This window comes from Lepidochelys kempii, chromosome 5, assembly GCF_965140265.1.
Source record: "Lepidochelys kempii isolate rLepKem1 chromosome 5, rLepKem1.hap2, whole genome shotgun sequence".
Classification (NCBI taxonomy): domain Eukaryota; kingdom Metazoa; phylum Chordata; order Testudines; family Cheloniidae; genus Lepidochelys; species Lepidochelys kempii.
Genome location: NC_133260.1, coordinates 92,714,342 through 92,738,854, shown reverse-complemented (window position 1 = coordinate 92,738,854; position 24,513 = coordinate 92,714,342). Strand labels below are relative to the sequence as shown.

Here is a 24,513-nt window from a genome sequence, read left to right as displayed (position 1 = left end):
GAATGTCCTTAATTTTTTTCCCAGTGAAGTATCTGAAAACATGCAGGGCAGGAGATGTAACTCATCAGCGAGGAAAGGTACAATGTGTGTGTGGAGGTGTCCTACTGAAAAAGGAAGCCAGGGCCAAGAGGAAATAACCGTTTGCACACTGCTAAATACTGACACCTTTTATATCTTTTTAAATCCATGGTCATTTTGATAGAAGAAAATGAATTAACTTAATTTAGTTTATAGAGGGGGTTTTACCTCCCATTTGTAATCCCACACACTGCCTCCTGTTTTAGCTGCTGCAGCAAACTCTCAGAGCCTATGTGATTATACAGTTACATTTTCCTTTTTTTAGAAATGTTTCCTATTCCCTGTCTCTACGTGAAAGACCCATACAAGCAACAAAAAAACCTGCCAAAATGACAATATAGGGGAACGAGTGAAACGGACTGTACATAAAATGCTGTCAAATGAAAAAGTTAAAATGAAAAAGAAAATTAATTTTCCTATAGTATTGCTTCTTAGCTTTGTGGCTAAAATTAGAGTATGTTGCCTTTAGCGTCTTTCAATTTATAGTTATATTAATTGATACTTATAAAAATGGTAGTTAAAAAAAATTTGGACAGCAATGTGATTTTAAAATGACAACTTTTTTTAAATTAATCCAGAATCCCTCCCAAAAAGCCTACAGCTATGCTATTTTGCCTCTCTAGGCCCTGTACAGTGCATAGTTCCTAAAAGAAAGCAACATAAAAACAAGAGAAGGCTTTGATCAATTCAAAAGTTTTATAAATAGCAAAATAAATCGAGTAGCATTACTTATATACCATAGCTGTTTTATACCTATAATACACGTTAAAAGAATGCATTCTGTGTAATAATTTATACGGATAACATAAGAATGGCCATACTGGGTCAGACCAAAAGTCTCAAGCCAGTATCCTGTCCTCTGACAGTGGCCAAAGGCCGGTGCCCTTAAGGGAATGAACAGACAGGTTTCCATCAAGTGATCCATGCCCTGTCACCCAATCCCAGCTTCTGGCAAACAGAGGCTAGGGACACTTTTCCTGCCCATTCTGGCTAATAGCCACTGATGGACTTATCTTCCATGAATCTATCTAGCTCCCTTTTGAACCCCGTTATAGTATTGGCCTTCACAACACCCTCTGGCAAGGAGTTCCAGAGGTTGACAGTATGTTGCGTGAAAAAAAACTTTGTTTGTTTTAAACCTGCTACCCATTATTTTCATTTGGTGCCCCCTTGTTCTTGTATTATGAGAAGTAGTAAATAACACTTCCTTATTTACTTTCTCTATACCACTCATGATACCATCGTATCTCCCCCTTAGCCATCTCTTTTCCAAGCTGAAAAGTCCCAGTCTTATTACTCTCTCCTCATACGGAAGCCGTTCTATACCCCTAATCAATTTTGTTGCCCTTTTCTGAACCTTTTCCAATTCCAATATCTTTTTTGAGGTGGGGCAACCACATCGGCATGCAGTATTCAAGCTGTGGGTGTACCATAGATTTATAGAGGCAACATGATATTTTCTGTCTTATTATCGATCCCTTTCTTAAAAATCTTTAAAAAAAAATCATCCTTTTCTTGATGATTCCCAACATTCTGTTCGCTTTTTTGACTGCCGCTGCACATTGAGGGGATGATTTCAGAGAACTATCCACAATGACTTTGCACGTATACAAAAACTTTCATTATATGACCTCAAAATATTTTACAAAGATTAATTAAAGAAGCCTTGCAGCAAGTTTGTTGCATGGCCCGGGGTTACACCAAGTTTACACAGACACACACACACAGAGATTTGTCCAAGGAAAGATACTGATGATTATCCCAAATATCCTAACTCACAGGCCTGTTCCCTATCCAGTAAACCACTTAGTTCTAATATTTATCAAAGGAAAATAAATGTAATATGAACACCATTCTAATGTCGGTTGTATAAATACATACATATACAGAAAAACAGCATTTAGCAGAATGCAAGCTCCATCTTTCAGTACAATATTCAGTAGTACTGGGACCATTCCGACACATCAAGATAGTCACTTGTATAAGAATCTGCAGGATTGGGGACAATGCTATTGAAGTGCTTTGAGAATTTCCACAACATAGGACTTATTTCATTGCACTCCCAGTTGTGAGGCATACACGCACTCCTGAAAAACAAAACTGGTGCAGAGGTCAAGAGGGCCACTACCAGACTCAATTTTTTTCCAGTACATTTTTTGAAAATATCCATGGCAACAGAACACATGTGTTAAACAAGTGAGGGCTACTTTAAATAAATAAAATAAATAAAAGATAGATAGCAAGCCTTATCCCCCATCCATCGAACATGACTGTTCTGCTGCCACAGGCATCTTCAAAAAATTTACTGGAAAAAAATTCAGCCCTCGACCTCCATACCTGCTGTGCTCTACAGGAGTGCATGCATGCTTCACAACTGAAAGTATAATCAGCTGAGTAATAATAATAAAAGTATGCAGCAATTCTATAGCACCTTCCTAAGGAAGGTCTCCAAGTTCTTTACAAAAACAATGTACCTAGTCCTGCAAACATGTACACGTCAGTAAATTCAGTGGGACTACTCATGTTTATATTTGAAGCATCAGGGTCATTACTGAATTAAGCTTTTCTACCACAGTGGTATTATCCTTCTTATTTTAAGATGAGGAATCTGAGGCAAACTTACCCAAGGCCACACTGCTAGTCAGTGGCAGAGCCAAGAATAAATCCTAATTCCAAGTCTCCTATTCTAACCACTGCCTCAATCTATGGTGCATTCCGTTGGAACCCACACTCTGTCACCGCTCGTTTATGTTAATCAGTTAAGCTCCCAAAGAGTGCTTGGAAAAGTGAAAGATAAATATATGTTAAATAAATGCTAGCAACAGCTCAAATGTTTAGCACAGCATATGTGACTTTACATTTTGTTGTGAACCAAGGGAGACCAATCCTGCAACTAAATGTATGATTTCTTGACTTGGTAAAGATTTACATTAAATGCACAGACAGAAAAAATACCTGGTGAGCTCTTCTTTAATCTTCAAGGGTTCATGTGGGTAGAATTTCACTCTAAAGCACATGGTATATGGTGGATGAGCTGAAACATTATTAAAAAAAAAAAAAAGCATGAGAACAGCAGCAAAGAACATCACCTCAATCACACTCCAGGAGAAGCTTTCAACAGTCTTACCAAATAGCCTGTGAGATGATTTGCTCTGCAACATCAGGCAGCACACCAAACAAAAACAAAAAATAAAAATATTCTATGGAACATATTACAGGAAAGTCCAAAGCATATGCAGGATCCAGCCAAACTACGCAAATCAATTACATAGTTTTGCGCCTCACAGTATTTATTGCTCAACACATGCAGTGGAAAAAAATGTAGTTGTTTTTCATGTCAATTAACATAGTAAATCAGAAGCTTTAAACTCCTCTCTTGTTGCAGTGAAGTGCAAATACATCCTGTATAACTGTTTTTCCTGGTGATGGTAATGCCTAGATTACAAAATGGAACAAGCCATTCACTGAATTTCATTTGTGTCTGCAAACAACTTACCTGTATCTGAACCAACAGTTTTGTAATTAGAGATCATCATCACTTTCAGATAATCAGATCTCAAACTGAAGTACTGTATCAGCAGTGGGGTTTGATTAAGTTTAATGTTTTAACCTTTCCAAAGAGGATATATGCAGTGCTTAATTACTCCAGTAAAATTACAGTAACATAATCTATATCTATTTCACTGATCTGATATTTCAGCTGTCATTTTAGTGTTTGCCTATTATACACACACACATTTTTGAGAGGAAGACAGCACACGAGAGAGAGAGCGCGCGTATATTAATGAACACAGCATTACACTTTCTTACTTCATGCCTTAACATGGCAGCAGGGAGATTCTGTAGTTCTATTCCAATAATGTAGTTTCCAGTGAGCACTTAAGTGTAACTGCAGCCCCGGGAGCCCTAATATATAGTAATCATGCTAGGGTGAGAGAACCATGAGCGCAGAGCAGTACTAATGTGAAAGTAAGAGACCATGATCTATTCAGTTAGGAGGAATCACCACAGATTAATTTTTTAATTGTTTGACAGCCTATATATAATAGATAAAAAAGTAATCATGCTGTTAAACAATAATAGAATACCATTTAAATATTTTGGGATGTTTCCTACATTTTCAAATATATTGATTTCAATTACAACACACAATACAGAGGGTACAGTGCTTACTTTATATTTATTTTTGATTTAATATTTGCACTGTAAAATACAAAAGAAATAGTATTTTTCAATTCACCTAATACAAGTACTATAGTGCAATCTCTTTATCATGAAAGTGCAACTTACAAATATAGAATTATGTACAAAAAACCAGCATTCAAAAATAAAACAAATGTAAAACTTTAGAGCCTACAAGTCCACTCAGTCCTACTTCTTGTTCAGCCAATCGCTCAGACAAAGAAGTTTGTTTACATTTGCAGAAGATAATGCTGCCTGCTTCTCATTTACAATGTCATCTGAAAGTGAGAACAGGAGTTTGCATGTCGCAAGATATTAAGATGCCAGATGCACTAAAGATTCATATGTCCCTTGATGCTTCAACCACCATTACAGAGGACATGCATCCATGCTGATGACTGGTTCGGCTCAATAACGATCCAAAGCAGTGCAGACCACCACATGTTCATTTTCATCATCTGAATCAGATGCCACGAGCAGAAGGTTGATTTTCTTTTTTGGTGGTTTGGGTTCTGTAGTTTCCACATCAGTGTTGCTCTTTTAAGACTTCTGAAAGCATGTGCCACACCTTATTCCTCTCAGATTTTGGAAGGCACTCCAGATTCTTTAGCTGGGGTTGAATGCTGTAGCTATCTATAGACATTTCACATTGGTATCTTCTTTGCATTTTGTCAAATTTGCAGTGAAAGCGTTCTTCAAACAAACATGTTCTCGGTCATCATCCGAGACTGCTATAACATGAAATATATGGCAGAATGCAGGTAAAACAGAGCAGGAGACACATAATTCTCCCCCAAGGAGTTCAGTCACAAGTTTAATTAATGCATTTTTTTAAATGAGTGTCATCAGCATGGAAACATGTCTTCTGGAATGACAGCCGAAGCATGAAGAGGTATACAAATCTTTAGTGCATCTGGCACGTAAATATCTTGCAATGCCAGCTAGAACACTGCCATGCGAACGCCTGTTCTCACTTTCAGTTGACACTGGAATTAAGAAGTGGGCAGCATTATCTCCCGTAAATGTAAACAAATTTGTTTCTCTTAGAGATTGGCTGAACACGAAGTAGGACTGAGTGCAGTTGTAGGCTCTAAAGTTTTACATTGTTTTGTTTTTGAGTGCAGTTATGTAACAAAAAAACTACATTTGTAAGTTGCACTTTCATGATAAAGAGCTTGTACTTCAGTACTTGTATGAGGTGAATTGAAAAATACTATTTCTTTTGTTTATCATTTTTACAGTGCAAATATTTGCAAAATATAGAGTGAGCACTGTACAATTTGCATTCTGTGTTGTAATTGAAATAGATATATTTGAAAATGTAGAAAAACATCCAAAAATATTTTACAAACAATAGAATACCAATTGAAATTTAACAGTGTGATTAATTGCGATAAATTTTTTTTAATCGAGATTAATCTATTTGAGTTAATCACGTGACTTAACTGCAATTAATCGACAGCCCTAATACATTTCAGTTTTTAGATTTAAATAAAAATTAACCTTATTTTATAAGAAAATACTGTTTATTAGGAAAGCGGACATTTGTGGACAAATGTCAATATTCTATAAACCACCACCACAGCTTTGCCAGAAGAGAGACAAGTGATGGAATGAGCACAGAGACTGCACTTTCCTCTCAACAACTCAATTCTTTGTACACTTACCAATATGAACACCTTTTTTTTTTCCATGGCTACCACAGGCCTTTAATTTTAATGAATATTCATGCTGGCACGTATCAACACTAACCTCCCTAATATGCCTGGGAGCATTGCTTTTTCTGAATGCCTAATCAGCTTGGGAAAGAGAAGAGTTTTAAAAGAAATAAGAGAAAACAGACAAAACAGGCAAAGAGAAATTACCAAGGAGGAAAAAAAAAAGTTGGAATGGATGTAAGACATATAGACATTTGAGTGAATATGATCCCATAAATCAGAACATAAGAATGCCCATACTGGGTCAGACCAAAGGTCCATCTAGCCCAGTATCCTGTCTTCTGACAGTGGCCAATGCCAGGTGCCCCAGAGGGAATGAACGGAACAGGTAATCGAGTGATCCATCCCGTCGCCCATTTAAACCTGTTGCCTATTAATTTCATTTGGTGGCCCCTAGTTCTTGTCTTATGAGAAGGAGTAAACGCTTATTTACTTTCTCCACACCAGTCACAATTTTATAGACCGCTATCATAGCCCTCCTTAGTCGTCTCTTTTCCACGCTCAAAAAGTCCCAGTTTTATTACTCTCTCCTCATATGGCAGCCGTTCCATACCCCTAATCATGTTTTCTCAACTCCAATTCCAATTGTATTCCAATTCCAATACATCGTTTTTGAGATGGGGCGACCGCATCTGCAGCAATATTCAAGATGTGGGCGCACCATGGATTTATAGACGCAATATGATATTTTATGTCTTATTATCTATTCCTTTCTTAATGATTACCATTCTGATTACCATTCAGATTACATTCTGTTTGCTTTTTTGACTGCTGCTGCACATTGAGTGTATGTTTTCAGAGATCTGTCTACATTGATGCCAAGATCTCTTTCTTGAGCGGTAACCGCTAATTTAGACCTCAACATTTTACATGTATAGTTGATATTATGTTTTCCAATGAGCATTACTTTGCATTTATCAACACTGAATTTCATCTGCCATTTTGTTGCCCAGTCACCCAGTTTTGAGAGATCCTTCTGTAGCACTTCACAGTCTGCTGGGACTTAACTATCTTGAGTAGTTTTATATCATCTGCAAATTTTGCCACCTCAATGTTTACCCCTTTTTCCAGATCATTTATGAATATGTTGAATCGGACTGGGCCCAGTACAGACCTCTGGGGGACACCACTATTTATGTCTCCTCGTTCTGAAAACTGACTATTTATTCCTACCCTTTGTTTCCTATCTTTTAACGTTACCAGTCCATGAGAGAACCTTCCACTTATCCCATCACTGCTTACTTTGCTTAAGAGCCTTTGGTTAGGGACCTTGTCAAAGGCTTTCTGAACATCTAAGAACACTATATCCACTGGATCCCCTTGGCCCACATGCTTGTTGACCCCCTCAACAATTTCTAGTAGATTGGCGAGGCATGATTTCCCTTTACAAAGATCATGTTGACTATTCCCCAACAAATTATTTTCATCTATGTATTTGACAATTTTGTTCTTTATTATAGTTTCAACCAGTTTGCCCGGTACTGAAGTCAGGTTTACCAGCCTGTAATTGCCAGGGTCACCTCTGGAGCCCTTTTTAAAAATTGGTGTCACATTCGCCCAGTCATTTGGTACAGAATCGGATTTAAATGATAGGTTACAGACTACAGTTAGTAGTCCTGCAATTTCACATTTGAGTTCCTTCAGAACTCTTGGACGAATACCATCTGATCCTGGTGACTTATTACTGTTTAATTTATTAATTTGTTCCAAAACCTCCTCTAACACCACCTTAATCTGGGACAGTTCCTCAGATTTGTCATCTAAAAAAAGAATGGCTCGGGTTTGGAAATCCCCCTCACAACCTCAGCCGTGAAGACCAATACAAAGAATTCATTTAGTTTCTCCACAATGGCCTTATCATCCTTGAGTGCTTGTTTAGCATCTCGATCATCCAGTGGCCCCACTGGTTGTTTAGCAGGCTTCCTGCTTCTGATATACTTTAAAAAAATTGCTATTACTTTTGGAGTCTTTGGCTAGCTGTTCTTCAAGTTCTTTTTTGGCCTTCCTAATTATATTTTTACACTTCATTTGCCAGAGTTTATGCTCCTTTCTATTTTCCTCACTAGGATTTAACTTCCACTTTCTAAAGGATGCTTTTTTGCCTCTCACTGCTTCTTTTACTGTTTAGCTATGGTGGCTCTTTTTTGGTTCTCTTACTATGTTTTTTAATTTGGTGTATACATTTAAGTTGAGCCTCTATTATGGTGTCTTTAAAAAGTTCCCATGCAGCTTGCAGGGATTTTACTTTTGATGCTGTACCTTTTGATTTCTGTTTAACTAACCACCTCATTTTTGTGTCGTTCCCCTTTCTGAAATTGAATGCTACAGCGTTGGGCCACTGGGGTGTTTTCACCACCACCACAGGGATGTTGAATTTAATTATATTATGGTCACTATTACCAAGCGGTCCAGCTATATTCAACCTCTTGGACCTGATCCTGTGCTCCACGTAGGACTAAATCAAGAATTGCCTCTCCTCTTGTTGGTTCCAGGACTACCTGCTCCAAGAAGCTCTCTCTGCATCCCTTGCTGAGGTGATATATACCCAGTCAATATGGGGATAGTTGAAATTCCCCATTATTACTGAGTTTTTTTACTTTAATAGCCTCTCTGATCTCCCTGAGCATTTCACAGTCACTATCGCTATCCTGGTCAGGTGGTCGGTAGTATATCCCTACTGCTATATTCTTATTATTTGAGCATGGAAATACTGTCCATAGAGATTCTATGGTACAGTTTGGTTCATTTAAGATTTTTACTTCATTTGATTTATGCTTTCTTTCACATATAGTGCCATTCTCCCACCAGCACGACTGTTCTGTCCTACAATATATTTTGTATCCTGGTATTACTGTGTTCCATTGATTATTCTCATTCCACCAAGTTTCTGTGATGCTTATTAGATCAATAACCTCATTCAATACAAGTCACTCTAGTTCACCCATCTTATTATTTAGACGTCTAGAATTGGTATATAAGCAGTTTAAAAACTTGTCACTTTTTAGCGGTCTCCCATTACATGATGTAATTGAATAAGACATTTTTCATTTGACTGTTTCTCATCAGATCCTACCTGTATTTTATCTTCCATCCTCTCCTCCTTACTAGGTCATGGAGAATCTCCATTACTAGATCCTCCCCTAAGGGATGCCTCTGTCCAAACCACGTACTCCTCCGCACCTGTCCGCTTTCCCCCAGCTCTTAGTTTTAAAACTGCTCTACAACCTTTTTAATGTTAAGTGCCAGCAATCTGTTTCCATTTTGGTTTAGGTGGAGCCCATCCTTCCTGAATAGGCTCCCCCTTTCTCAAAAATTCCCCCAGTTCCTAATAAATCTAAACCCCTCCTCCGTACACCATCGTCTCATCCATGCATTGAGACCCTGCAGTTCTGCCTGTGTAACTGGCCCTGCACGTGGAACTGGGAGCATCTCAGAGAATGCTACCATGGAGGTCCTGGATTTCAATCTCTTACCTAGCAGCCTAAATTTGGCCTCCAGGACCTCTCTCCTATCCTTCCCTCTGTCATTGGTACCTGCATGTACCATGACCACTGGCTGCTCCCCAGCACTACACGTAAGTCTATCTAGAGGTCTCGAGAGATCCGCAACCTTCGCACCAGGCAGGCAAGTCACCATGTGGTTCTCCCGGTCATCACAAACCCAGCAATCTATGTTTCTAATGATCAAATCACCCATTACTAATACCTGTCTCTTCCTATGGAGTTCCCTCCCCCAGAGAGATATCCTCAGTGCGAGAGGATACCACATCATCATCTAGGAGGAGGGTCCAATCTATGGGATCGTTTCCCTCTGCTCCAGATGGATGTTCTCCTTCCCTGAGACTTTCATCCTCCTCAACAGCACAGAGGCTGTCAGACCAGGGATGGGATTGTTCTACTGTGTCCCGGAAAGTCTCATCTGTGTACTTCTCTGTCTCCCTTAGCTCCTCCAGCTCAGGCACCCTGGTCTCCAAAGCCTGTACTTGGTCTCTGAGGGCCAGGAGCTCCTTGCACCGAATGCACACATATGCCACCTGCCCACAGGGCAGGTAATCATAAATGCTGCATTGGGTGTAATAAACTGGGTCACCCCCACTTTGTTGCTGGACATCTGCGTGCATTCTCTTTTTACTCCTGCAGCTGGTTCCTTTGTTGCTGTTTTTATCAGGTGGTGTTTCTTGGCTTAAGTTTAAAGAAGTTTAAGGAATGTTAAGTGTATGTAGCCCCTCCTCACACTCCCATTGTAAACTCCCTCACAAAACTCCCGTTAGCCGCTCCTGTCCCCTAGCTCCTCTGGTTGCTTAGCGGCGGGCTTTTTAAAGCCCCGGTCTTCCTGAGTAGCCCCGCCCTCTAGTTAAAGGTTGCTGGGTGCTAAAGGGCTTAGGGATCAAAGCCTCGTTAAGAAGCTCTCAGCCTTGCCTAGCAGGCCGCTAGGCTCAGCACCCACACAGTCCCCCAAACAAACAGACCACACAGTATATTTCAGTCCAGCAGCAAGCACACCACAACACAAACACACACAACAGACAACAAACTTACCCCAAGGGTCACATAACCGCTTCTCCTTCACCTGGAGAAGTCCCTCACAAAGCTCCCGTTAGACTTATTCGATATCTGGATACATATATATAGCAGCTTCCCAGACTTATTAACTCATGTGCTAGTTATAATGCCTTGTGAATTGTGAAGTCACTTTCATATCATGTACGGAAGTGATAGGAAACAAACATTTGTTTCCTTCTTTGTTATGGTTGGATTTTTAGGTTTATTTGTTTTTTGTTTGTTTGTATTTTTTTAAGGTGGTGGTTGTTATACTTGTTTTTAGGAGGAATATGTTTTACAAGATTTCATATTTGTATATATGGCTAACCACTACAGAATGTATATTGCACTTTTAAAAATAAAAATAAAAATAAATAAATAGTCAAAAGAAACATTGGGAGGAGTGCAAAAAAAAGAAAAATATGAGTGCAATAAAAGACAAAAAGAAAGAAAGGGAAAAGACACAAGTAGAAGGTGTTAGTGGAGAAGAGAATAAATAAGTAAATGGAGACAAAGCAATGAGTTTGGTTCAACTCACAATGGCACAGAGTTTTCTATCTTTTCTCTGTATATTTCTGTTTCTGCACAATGTACAATACAGTGACTATGCCATGGTCAGTGTTTGAATACTGAAGCTAATTGATCATAGGCCTGACCCAAAGCCAATTGAAGTCTAAAGAAAGACTCACATTGGCTTTGCCTTCTGTGGACTTTGGATCTGGTTCCTTGTTATCAAACACAATGCCAACATCTTTCAAATACAATTGCAATCCAGCAGTAAAACAGAGAAGGGAGTAAACTTCTGGAGGTTTACTGTATACTCATCAGGTGCGCTGTGAGGGGGCAAAGTGGAAGGTCAAGTGAAACCCCTCCCCCCCAGAAATGAAAAGAGCTGCTGTCAGATTCAGAGCTAGCCATGTATGAAATCACCACATAAAGAGCTAGTACATGCTATAGGCTAGTGCAGGGCCCTAACGCATAGTGGGCCTGATCCAAAGACCACTGAAGTCAATGAAAAGACTCCCATGGGTTTCAGTGGGGGCTTTGGTTCAAGCCATTGTTTTTCACACAGGGAAAAACACACCTAAAGAGATAAAGAAAGGTCAAATTCTGGCCCCCATTCTGGCGATGTGCGGCGACATAAAAGAGCCATAACAGCCCCAGGGAGAATTCCCCAGGAGCAAGAACAGCATTGGGCCAGCATTGGGTCTTGGATGAAGAGTAACCATAGGTATAGTGCCTTGTGCTGTGGCTATTTTGGGCTGCAGAGTAGCCCATAGGCAGACGTGGATCATGAATCTAGCCCAAAATCTTCAATATTTTTCCCCTTAGCATGTGACATTTCATGGACATTTTGAAAAGAAAGATGACAACATCACTAACAAGTTCTGTCCTATGATCCTAATTACAGTGTTGTTCAGAACAAATGTGGCCCTGTCATAAAAATAAAGGGAAGGGTAACCACCTTTCTGTATACAGTGCTATAAAATCCCTCCTGGCCAGAGGCAAAACCCTTTCACCTGTAAAGGGTTAAGAAGCTAAGATAACCTCGCTAGCACATGACCAAAATGACCAATGAGGAGACAAGGTACTTTCAAATCTGGAGGGGGGGGGAGAAAACAAAGGGTTTGTCTGTCTGTGGGATGCTTTTACCGGGAACAGATCAGGAATGCAGTCTCAGAACTTCTGTTAGTTAGTAAGTAATCTAGTTAGAAATGTGTTAGATTTCCTTTTGTTTAATGGCTAGTAAAATACTCTGTGCTGGATGGAATGTATATTCCTGTTTTTGTGTCTTTTTGTAACTTAAGGTTTTGCCTAGAGGGATTCTCTATGTTTTGAATCTGATTACCCTGTAAGGTATTTACCATCCTGATTTTACAGAGGTGATTCTTTTATCTTTTCTTTAATTAAAATTCTTCTTTTAAGAACCCGATTGATTTTTCATTGTTCTTAAGATCCAAGGGTTTGGGTCTGTGTTCCCCTGTACAAATTGGTGAGGATTTTTATCAAGCCTTCCCCAGGAAAGGGGGTGTGGAGCTTGGCGGGATATTTTGGGGGAAGACGTCTCCAAGTGGGCTCTTTCCCTGTTCTTTATTTAACATGCTTGGTGGTGGCAGCATACAGTTCAAGGACAAGGCAAAGTTTGTACCTTGGGAAAGTTTTTAACCTAAGCTTGTAAAAATAAGCTTAGGGGGGTCTTTCATGCAGGTCCCCACATCTGTACCCTAGAGTTCAGAGTGGGGAAGGAACCTTGACAGACCCTATCTATCCAAACCCAGGAAAGTGACTACAAGATATCCTATATTTCTTTTGAATTGAAGGTTATTAGGTACAGTACTCTCCTTTCCCCCCCCCACCATTGATAAATGAGGTAGATCAACCAACATGGGGGTGGGGGAACTCATACGAGTTCTTTCCCCCATTTTACTTTTAAAATAATCATAAGCCTAATGGAATCCTAGTAAACAATCTTTTCATCGTAAGTGAACAGCAAGTAAAGTCCTCATTTTGTGCATATTACAGCACTGAAATCAACAGCAAGAAAAAATAATCATCTCTCTCACACATTCCTATACATTTGATGACAGCAGGCATGACCACAAGAACAGCAACGAACACTACTGGTTCAGGGGAAACATGATTATCAAGCTTGCCAGTCACTTTCCTAAAACAAAATTACGTTCAACCAATCACTCAGACATTAAAAGTGGAAACGGTGACAAATAAAACAGAACTTCATTTTCAAAAGAAAATTTCTCCACCAAAAAAACAAACAAAAATAAAACCCCAAGGAGAATATAATTGGGTTTATAATAGCTATAAGGCTTTTCTGTCAGAGAAGTCCTTTATCTGTCAGATAAGAACCAGCTGCTATAGAAAAAATGCCCTAAGGCTTCGTCATGATTTCCTCCTGTGAGGCTTTGCCATATTGCTTAAATATATTCATAACTATAATTATTTCAAAGGATTGTAGGAAAGAGAATTGCATTGGCTGCAACTTCCTCACAATTAGGTTATTAATTCACCAGTTTATATACTAACAGAACTCGGGAGGTGAAGGAAGTAAATGGAATAAAACCCACTTGAATTATATCCTACATTGAAACGGTCAGCTGCAGTAAATCAAGACAAATTCCATGTGAAGGAACTTTACACATTACATGGCATGTTTCCAGGCAATTAATTGTAATGTTTGTATTGATACCCAGTTGCAGAAAGCAACACTTAATTGTAAGAAGTTCTTAGTTGAAACTAGGCATCAACAATGATTTCTAGACTAATGAGGGCCTTGTGTCCTTTCACTACACACACTGGTGTACGAGTATCTGTCTCATAAATGTTTCAAAGCAAACCCACCTGAACAGCTCTGCTCTTCAAATACAAGGCAAAGAGTTGACTAGACAATTTCAGGAGAATGATATGCCTAAGAAAAACTATACACTCACTTCTTCCGTCACTTTGTTCACAGAGTCATCATCATCAAAAGCAACCCTATTCTGGAGAACAGCTATTTATATCAGAAAAATCTTCTTGAAACAAAAACTCGTGAAAAGCAGGTGTAAAAAATAATCCAGAAACTTCAGATGGATGGGTGGCAAGTAGAGAGGTATGCCAACTGGTAGGATTTCTTAAACAAACTGCCTTTGCATGAGGACAGAGCGACAGGGCTCCATATATATCCCCAATAACACTGTTACTTTCAACCAACAACATGGAAGAGAGGCAGTCACTGAAGTCCAAAAGCAGATGTTTAAGCTATTTCTGTATTTCTGAGAGTGCAAGTATGCAGAAAACTTTCTGCCTACCTCAGTGATGTTCCATGTTGCCTGGGCAGTGTTAACCTTAAAAGTTATCAGGCTTTTAAAAAAAAAAATCTAGTATCTAAATATTTTCTATTGTTCATCAGCTCTGCAGAAAAATCTCTGGAGAGCCCTGAGGATATGCCACTATTCTGCTTCCCCTCTTGGCAAGTACATCAAATGTTTATGCAATCCACTTCCTGAACACCTGTAAGTGAGCCTGAGAGGATGCTAGTCTGTATGTGGTGGGGATTTTTGGTTTTTGTTTTGGGGGAGGGGGAGAGAGGGATACCAAATGCACCATAAATTCCATATCACAGGTTCTTCCTCAATTACTGTACAACACAGGTAGGAAGAGAGCACAGCCTGTTGACAAACCTAATGATTCAAAGTATTTTAACAAGACTTTGTTAAAGGGAAGGGATCATATGGGAAGGAATATAGGATTTAACAAAACTACTTAAACAGGGATTCATGCAAACCCTTTCTACCCACTTTGCTTTGCATGGAGTCACATATAGTGAATTTTTCTCTCAGTGTCTGTTTCTAATAGGCTGCAGAAAAGTCAGAACCAAACTCAATTAAAATCAAGTTTCAGACAGTTTTTAAAACTCAGAACACTTAGGGTATGTCTACACTTTATTTAGACACCCATAGCTGGCCCATGCCAGCTGACTTGGGTTCATGGGGCTCAGGCTAAGGGGCTGTTTAATTGTGGCGTACATGTTTGGGCTCAGGCTGCAGCCCGAGCTCGTGGACCCCCAACCCTGCAGGGTCATAGAGCCCAGGCTCCAGCCTGAGCCCAAACATCTACACTGCAATTAAACAGCCCCTTCCAGCCCAAGCCCCATTCGGGTGGCATAGGCCAGCTGCGGGGTTTAATTGCAATGTAAATGTACCCTTAGACCAGTGGTTCCCAAACTGGGGTTCGTGAACCCCTCTTGGTTCATGAAATGTTACAGGGGGTTCTCAGGAAAAAATTCCCTAATGGCAGACAGTTGTCCATAGGGACCCTGGGCAGCATGGTGCCAGGAGCCTGGAGCCCCTGGACTTCCAAGAGCTAAGCAGATCAAAGCAAGCATATCTATCACACTGACGAGCTTTAAACTTCAAGACTCCTTATAAGAAATGGAAAGGGAGGTGGATATTTTTTGCTGTTTTTAAAATTAAATAGGAAGCTAGTATTGTTTTTAAAATTATTATGAAGAACAAGTTTAAGCTTTGTTGTAACGCGTGGTGTTTGCTCAAGACTTGAATGCTTGTGCAGGAGGAACTCTGAGTTGGCTTCTTAAATACCTTCACGCTGTTTCACATCTGATAATCCTTGATGAAACACAGGAGCCTCGTCTTAGAACAGGATTATTCAAAGTGATACAAGCTATGAAAGTGAGATCTTGGAAGAGTGTTGCTGTTTTCATAATGCAGTAAAAATACTGTAATGATAAATAATAATTAATAATAGTGTGTAATAAGCATGGCATCAAAACAAATTTTGTATTTCCAAGATCACTGCTTTTATAATTTATACTCGGGTAAAGGAGAAAATCCCTGGAAATATTCATTTTTAGGATGGGGTTCACAAGACTTGACATTTTAGTGAAAGGGATTCACTGGTTGTTAAAGTTTGGGAACCACTGCCTTAGACAAACCTGGCCTTTGGTTTAGGTTTCACTGCAACAATGAAAGTCAGGTGAGCTTTGCTTGATTTAATATTTTGTTATGAAGTTCTGAACAGGTCTAATTTCTGCATCTCTCTTCATTCTGGACTACCTAACTTCACCTCTTCTCGGGAGCATCAGGTGCGGATGTTCGGAGGACGCTGCTGCCTGAACCCTTTTGGCTAGCATAGCAAACAAATTACACTACTCCCAGATAGCAATGTCATTAGGAGTGGAGGTGGTGAGAGATTAACAAATTGCAATGGCCTCGTGCCAAGAATATCATCCCAGCTCATCCTAGGAGCCAGGCTGCTGAAGCTTATACGAACTCTGATTTTGTGCATCGTAGAGCAATGTGTTACCAATCAAGCCACAGAACTGATCTTCACAGATTTTATTCCTTTTATCATATCATTTCCTTCCATAACAATTATAAAGGCCAGTCGGGAACTAGACCCCATTGGACTGAATGTTTCTCCCCAATGAGCCAAGTTTACAGAATGGCTACAGTACGTAGTATACACACAATTTACTTTTTTTAAAAAAAGGGGTGGACAAATTGCACCCTTGAATACACTCAGCACTGCTGTTGAGGGAACCATTCTGGCATAACCAAGGGCAGAATTTGCCTCAAGAATCTTGAGGGTGATGGAGGGAGAAGGAAACTTTATAGATCAACATTTTGGGAGGAGAGAGGAGGGAGTGTTGCTTTGTCTTTATGACTCTTAATATAGCAAATTCACCCCAAGGACAGATGTGTACAGAAGAGAAAAAAATGTAATTCCTAGTTCTACAAAGACATCTACCCTACTTACCAAAAGGGCACCTTTGTGAATTTTCTAATAATACATTAGTGCAAGTTGATCCCACTGACAAGAAGTCTGAAGTGTGCAGGACAAATCTATTGATTGCTAGCCCTGGACAGATTTTTGACCAGTAAAAAGTGAAACTGGCAGTAGTTCAACAAATGGGAGACCCTTGAGAGCCTAATACAGTATGTTTCCTTTCACAGGCAGAACTAAGGGCAGTAAAAATGGCCAGGGGGTATACTTAGAACTTGTGCACCAAATGTTCTGATGCACTGAACTTACTAATGAAGGTAGAAAACTAAAAGTAAAGTGCTCGGAGAAAGACTGGATGCTGTGGCAGCACTCATACTGTGCTGTCCCAAAGCAGGCTAATGTATTACTACATGACAAAATAGAGCAGAGATTCCTCTCCACTTCCAGGTATTCTTACTAAATATAAACAACACTCTTACCATAGTTAAAGAGGAGGAAATTGCAGAGCATCATATATAAAAAAATCAATATAACTTATCCAGTGTACCTTAAAACTTTCTTACAAGAATTATTATGACCTATTGAATGTATGGCTGCTGAAATACGATAGCTTTGTAACATGACTAAATATAGGGATTATGTTTGAATTGTTTTATGTATTATTCAACACCAAGAAATCTAGTCCCTGATAAAATATGCATAAGAAAACTATTCCCATCCATTCCTGTCTGCTCGTCAATGCTGCACTCTCTGTGAATACAATATATAGAAAGCTTGGTACTGTGCTGGAGGAAAATTAAATCTCCGCATATGCCAGCTGAGATCAAGTAAACAGTCTGGTTACAGACACAAATGGGTTTTTTCCATGCTTTTCTCTACTTTTGCTCTATCTAACCAAGAGCTTCGTAATCCTGTCTAAATCTCACTGGTCAATTACGTTTAGAACATTTTAAATCATTAGTAGTAAGAACAGCCTATTTTTGCACCGTAAGGGAACCAATGTCCCCCATGACAGCGTATCACTGTTTTCTGAATTCTCTGCATTATGCTTACTATTATTCCTAACCTTTTACATAAAGTCCCTATCTAATACACTCCATGTAAAATACTCTCTACCATCCCTCTCCTACCCCTTCTCCAGTCCCCCACACAGAAGTTTTTAACTGAAGGCTGAACTATTTGGTCTGTTTACCAATCACTTCCTCGTTCTTGTTTTCATACTCCTCATCCTCTACTGATCTCAGGTTTTCCTTTGGCCCACCTGGAATCATGATTTTATTTTTTAATGTATTTATTTATTAGTGAATACTCTTAAGTTATAAAAACGGCTTTTGAATCTGAACCTCTGAGATATATTAGATATTTTTGCTTTTTGCTGGATAAAATGAACATTCATTTTGGGTATTTTTTAAAAGTGCCTATTAGTTATCATTGGTACGATGACTTAGGTGTGTATGGCCTTTGACAAATAAACTTGCAGGTCCCTGCTGTGAGAACAGAGCAATTTTGAGTGATCCATTCCCTGTCGTCCAGCCCCAACTTCTGGCAGCTGGAGGTTCTTGAAGGATGCTCTATCTTCCAATCAATACATTTGTTTACGAATTACCCTTTTTTTTTTTTTGCATAGTAGATAAAAGCAAACATTAAATTTCACCTCTTCAGTCTCACCACATTTTAAAATAATGAAATGGCCTCATATATAAGTAATGTGAACTCTGCCACCCAGTGGAATCAAACTCTATACTGAAGCATTCATGTTTTTTTCAAAAAGATTATGCCATAAAAAAGATTATGTGGGCAAAATTCTCCCTCCAGTCATAAATAAAGCAGGTTGACAACACTCTTTAGTAAATCAAGCAGCAGACCCCAATGACTGATTTCAAGTCTCCATAGACTATGAAGCAAACACTCTCCTAGGCTCCTGGAAGGAAATCATTGACAATCAAAGTAGTTTTGCTTCTGAACAAGACTTTGTTATTGGTCCATTTATGAAAAAATAATCCAGGCCATAACATTTCCAAAGCAACTTGGCTGACCTGACCGCTTAGGAGCGGGCAAGATTTTGGAAAACAGGAACCTCAGACAAATGTGAAAAGATTTAGTCTAACTTTTTAGAAATCTTTGATTAATTCCTAGTGAATAGAAACCAAAACGTCCAGTTAAATATGAGTGAGCAGTGTAACGCCATTGCAAAAAAAAGCAAGCATCATTCTGGGATGTATTATCGCCAGGATTGTTGTAAGCAAGACATGAGAAGTAAGTTTTCTGCTCTACTCTGCACAGATTAGGCTTCTATCTGGAGTACTGTGTCCAATTCTGGGCGCCATATTTCAGGCAAGATATGGACAAATTGGAGAAAGTCCAGAGAAGAGCAACAAAAATGATTAAAAGTCTAGAAAACATGATCTATGAGAGAAGATTGAAAAAATTGGGTTTGTTTTGATTGTAGAAGAGAAGATTGAGAGGGGACAGAATAGTTTTCAAGTACATAAAAGGTTGTTATGAGGAAGAGGGAGAAAAAATATTCTCCTTAACCTCTGAGGGTAGGACAAGAAGCAATAGGCTTAAATTGCAGCAAGGGAGGTTTAGATTGGACATTAGGAAGAACTTCCTGTCAGGGTGGTTAAGCACTGGAATAAATTGCCTAGGAAGGTTGCGGAATTTCCATCATTGGAGATTTTAAAGAACAGGCTAGACAAACACCTGTCAGGAATGGTCTAGATAATAGTTAGTCCTGCCACAATTGCAGGGGACTGGACTAGATGACCTCTCAAGGCCCCTTCCAGTCCTACGATTCTATGTCACTCTCCTTTTCTCTCCCACCTCACTCCTTCTCTCTCCCTTCTGGGGTGGGGAAGGAAGGGGGGACAGGGGAGGGGAGGGAGAAAAATAAAAAAATAAAAATTTAAAATAAGACTACCCTTAAATTAATTGATAGCCAAATGTCATGTGTTGTAATTTTCTGCTTGACTGTTCCTGGTATTTAGCAGCCCACTGAAACGATCTAGCATTTGAGATTAGTGGACTGAACCGATGGTACAGGGCTGTGTCTACACATAAAACACTAAAGCAGTACAGATGCAGCAATGCAGCTGCACCGCTGTAGAATTTCGGTGTAGACACTTACTTACAGCAATGGGAGGGAGTACTCCCGTCACTGCAGGTAATCCACCTCCCCGAGAGGTGGTAGCTAGGTCGATGGAATAATTCTTTTGCTGACCTAGTGATGTTTACACAAGGGGTTAGTTCAATTTTAACTAAGTCTCTTGTGGGGAGGAGGTGGATTTTTCATATCCGAGAGACATCCTATGCTTACGTAACTTTTCAGGGTGAACCAGCCTTCACACTCTGCATTGCCACAAGGCAGAAGACTCCAGTTTGATTGCCACTGTGTCTTGTTTCTATAGTCTGAAAAGGACTGGGTGCACAACAGAGCCAGAGCACTCAGTTCTTTTCATGAGGGAAGGATGCACTGAATCACTCCAGAGATGTTGCCAGGCATCTGGTTTTAGTCTTAACCCAGAAAGTCTGTAGTCATAATGAAGGGCCTTGATGGTAAGTGCTGTACAATATCAGAAGTAGTGAGGAGAGTATAGAGTTCACAGGGCTTCAGCAAGAGCACCAGGAAACAAACAAAACACACTGTATATGACTGCAGAGAAACACAACACAACTCATGGGCATTTCAAAACAGGGTACCAAGACATAAAGTGGGCTGTTAGCACTTACATTTCATTTGCTTGGAGATGGACTTGTTGGGCTCAAGCCAGTGCTGAAAAGGAAAAGCAGAGGTCAGCAGTTAACGTGATGTACAGTACAGCACATACTTAAAATTAAGAGGCTGTGATAAATTGACACACAATATTTTCATTTTCCAGTAAAAGCTAGTTTATAGGGGGCACCTCAAAGGTAGAAAAAACAACTCCATTGTGTTACAGTATAACCATAGTATATAGAGAGAGTACGGCACAATTATATACACAAATGGTGTTCTAATAATAGAGTAAGAATTGCTATTTATTGTCTCTATTTGGCATGATACAAGCAGCATTCCAAAGAGATCCATTCAAGCAAAATAGCGCCACTGATCAGTCCCCAGCAGTGATTTAGACCTTATTTTTTTCCTCCTCTATTCCAAAGGAGATGTTCATGTTTGTGAAATAAGGAGAGAGACCATTCAGAATCTAAAACCTATATTTGCTAATCCCATTAATGAACTGGATACGTAGTATAGTCTTTACAGCTGCTGCATATACTAAATTTTACAATCTCAACCCATATCAGCATAAAAGTTCCTATCCTTTTCCAGCAAGAACTGGAAACCTGATCAAAAACAAAAATGGGAAAGGACAAAGAATACAATTGAATGGTGTCGCTATTAGGATCATACAATGCACAATGGGTGATTATGGACATGTTTTGGTCTCTTCACAGCCCACGGGGGACAGGGTAATAATAGCTAACTTTAGTAAATTATTGTCTTCTTTGGAAGAACAAACAGTATGAGGTTGGGAGAGATTTTCAGTCCTGCAAGATGGACTCATACCTATACAAATATCTTGGACTCGGATCTCAGCAGTAGATGGACCAGGGCACTTAACTAGTAATTGCAACAACATTGAGCTGAGCCACTGAGGCAGCTGTTTTAACCGATGTATGGATGGGTTGATACTCATTTGTCACTTTTGAAGCAGCCTTTCCACTGAGATTTTTCATGTACGTGAAAAATCTCCACATTAAAATGAGATTTGTTCTGCAGCAACAGTTGGTCAGCAAGTGCACTGTTCAACTTCACAAAGCATGATCAACCCTGTGGGGCCTCGTACATGCTAGCTCAAAATCAACCTTTAAAAGTTGTATAGGGGCGCTAAGCAATGTAAAAAAATACCAAGAGAAAGGGGCTTTTTCACTGCCTACAATGTCTGTAGTATTGTCTGTCATAGCTATTGTAATGGTACCAACATGCAGAACAAGCTCAAGGTAATTTACAGTACTTGTTAATGGGGTGGTACGGTAATTTAATTTAGAAACAAACTGGTGACTGCCTGAAGAAACAGCTAAATTCAGCTGTAATTAGTGGTGCAGTGGGTTGCTTATGTACAATTGAGAATGAAAGACAAATGCCTCTAAAAAACACATTTCTGAATGTGTGCAACTCACAATTTAGGGCTGTTAAGCATCAGTATTAATGGCAGTATTCTGGGTGGCAAGCACTGCTCCATAGTTATGTTAAGCTGATTTTAAAGCCCATCCCTAACTGCCTCAAAAAGAAACCCATTCCTCCTCCCTGACATATCCCACACCACATTTCATCCTAGGGCAGAGAAAGTTGGAGAAAAAAATTAAGACTGGAATAAATTTAAAAACCAGAAAAGCAGTTTTTAACTAGGGTGTTTAAAAAGAATGACCGTCACAAACTTACTGGAAAATGTACTAGCACTTATTTAATCCCCCCCCCCCCGCCAAATCTACAAAACAGCTTGGATTACACGCGATAAAATGTTGTTCACCTTGCACTGGAATAATGCATTTTAGAGAATTTCTTGGTGGGAAGTAGGCGATTATTGAGGAAACTACAGATATATATTCTAAAGAGTTTGCAGTAGGATCTACATAACCCATGCTAAGTGAGTAGGGAAGGGATTAACAAGGAGCTCATTAGAGTAGGGATATAAGGAATCATAGAATAGCAGGGTTGGAAGGGACCTCAGGAGGTCATCTAGTCCAACCCCCTGCTCAAAGCAGGACCAATTCCCAGTTAAATCATCCCAGCCAGGGCTTTGTCCAGCCTGACCTTAAAAACCTCTAAGGAAGGAGATTCTACCACCTCCCTAGGTAACGCATTCCAGTGTTTCACCACCCTCCTAGTGAAAAAGCTTTTCCTAATATCCAATCTAAACCTCCCCCACTGCAACTTGAGACCATTACTCCTTGTCCTGTCCTCTTCTACCACTGAGAATAGTCTAGAACCATCCTCTCTGGAATCACCTCTCAGGTAGTTGAAAGCAGCTATCAAATCCCCCCTCATTCTTCTCTTCTGCAGACTAAACAATCCCAGTTCCCTCAGCCTCTCCTCATAAGTCATGTGTTCCAGACCCCTAATCATTTTTGTTGCCCTTCGCTGGACTCTCTCCAATTTATCCACATCCTTCTTGTAGTGTGGGGCCCAAAACTGGACACAGTACTCCAGATGAGGCCTCACCAATGTCGAATAGAGGGGGACGATCACGTCCCTTGATCTGCTCGCTATGCCCCTACTTATGCATCCCAAAATGCCATTGGCCTTCTTGGCAACAAGGGTACACTGCTGACTCATATCCAGCTTCTCGTCCACTGTCACCCCTAGGTCCTTTTCCGCAGAACTGCTGCCTAGCCATTCGGTCCCTAGTCTGTAGCTGTGCATTGGGTTCTTCCGTCCTAAGTGCAGGACCCTGCACTTATCCTCATCGAACCCCATCAGATTTCTTTTGGCCCAATCCTCCAATTTGTCTAGGTCCCTCTGTATCCTATCCCTGCCCTCTAGCGTATCTACCACTCCTCCCAGTTTAGTATCATCCGCAAATTTGCTGAGAGTGCAATCCACACCATCCTCCAGATCATTTATGAAGATATTGAACAAAACCGGCCTCAGGACCGACCCCTGGGGCACTCCACTTGACACCGGCTGCCAACTAGACATGGAGCCATTGAGCACTACCCGTTGAGCCCGACAATCTAGCCAGCTTTCTACCCACCTTATAGTGCATTCATCCAGCCCATATTACTTTAACTGGCTGACAAGAATACTGTGGGAGACCGTGTCAAAAGCTTTGCTAAAGTCAAGAAACAATACATCCACTGCTTTCCCTTCATCCACAGAACCAGTAATCTCATCATAGAAGGCGATTAGATTGGTCAGGCATGACCTTCCCTTGGTGAATCCATGCTGACTGGAGGAACTTGCACTCTCTCCCATCTCCACTCAGGCAGGGTCAGGAAGCTCCTGGGCCCAGATTCAGGCAGGAAGGAGACACTTGGAAAGTGACGACCCTGCTGACTTGGTATGCAGGAGAATTTGAGAGTTAAGAAATGTTCCTTTTATCCCTGACTGAAGCAAGCTGTTTTTGTTTGCCATTTTCTTTTTAAAAGGCCAGGCTGAAGTAAGTGTCTCTGCTGTTTCCCATACACTATGCCAGGACTGAAAAACACCGTACATAGCTGCGTGTGCCTTAAAATGCTAGGATGCAGATTTATTTCATGTGTCACAAACACCAAAAGAAAAAAATTGTTTTGCTCAGAGTTGAATTTCAGTTAAACATTGCAGCTTCTATTATTTACCAAGCAAAATTCAGGCTAATTCATCAGATTAGATTTTTTGCTTCAAGGTTAAAGAGGGATCAAAACAGTGCTTAAAAGATCAAATTTCTGTGATGACCTTCCATCAGTGGGGATCAGGGGAATTTAAGGATAGCTTGTTTGAGTACACACGCAGAAGAAGCATTCAGCTGGGTATTTGAGACATCTGAGCAGTTACATCAGCTTTTTCCTGTAATGTATTGGTGGAGATTGTCAAAGACACAGACAACTTAACTGTTGTTTGTGCCTTTGAAAGTCTCCACCATTGTACATTTTTTTAATGTTCTATGTAGAGTTTTGAAAGATTCTCTCTTAATATCTCTCTTCTACCTTTGCAGAAATAGATATTAACCTAGACTACACCTCACAGAGTATTAATGTTATATTTAGTCTCAGACTATGAAATAGCGTTTATATTT

The 24,513-nt window shown here is 39.9% G+C and overlaps 1 protein-coding gene across 4 annotated transcripts in view; it reads right to left on the bottom strand.

Moving 5' to 3' along the window:
* The window catches only part of FRMD3 (FERM domain containing 3), a 222,269-nt gene that overhangs the window by 95,445 nt on the left and 102,311 nt on the right, over positions 1-24,513 (bottom strand). For 3 of the 4 annotated variants that reach the window (XM_073345076.1, XM_073345079.1, XM_073345077.1), the window contains 2 exons: positions 20,489-20,531; positions 3,034-3,112 (listed from right to left, as the gene is read on the bottom strand). In XM_073345076.1, coding sequence (XP_073201177.1) covers positions 3,034-3,112; positions 20,489-20,531 — 122 coding nt within the window. The remainder of the gene's footprint in view (positions 1-3,033; positions 3,113-20,488; positions 20,532-24,513) is intronic. The other variant, XM_073345078.1, reaches the window with a different exon arrangement.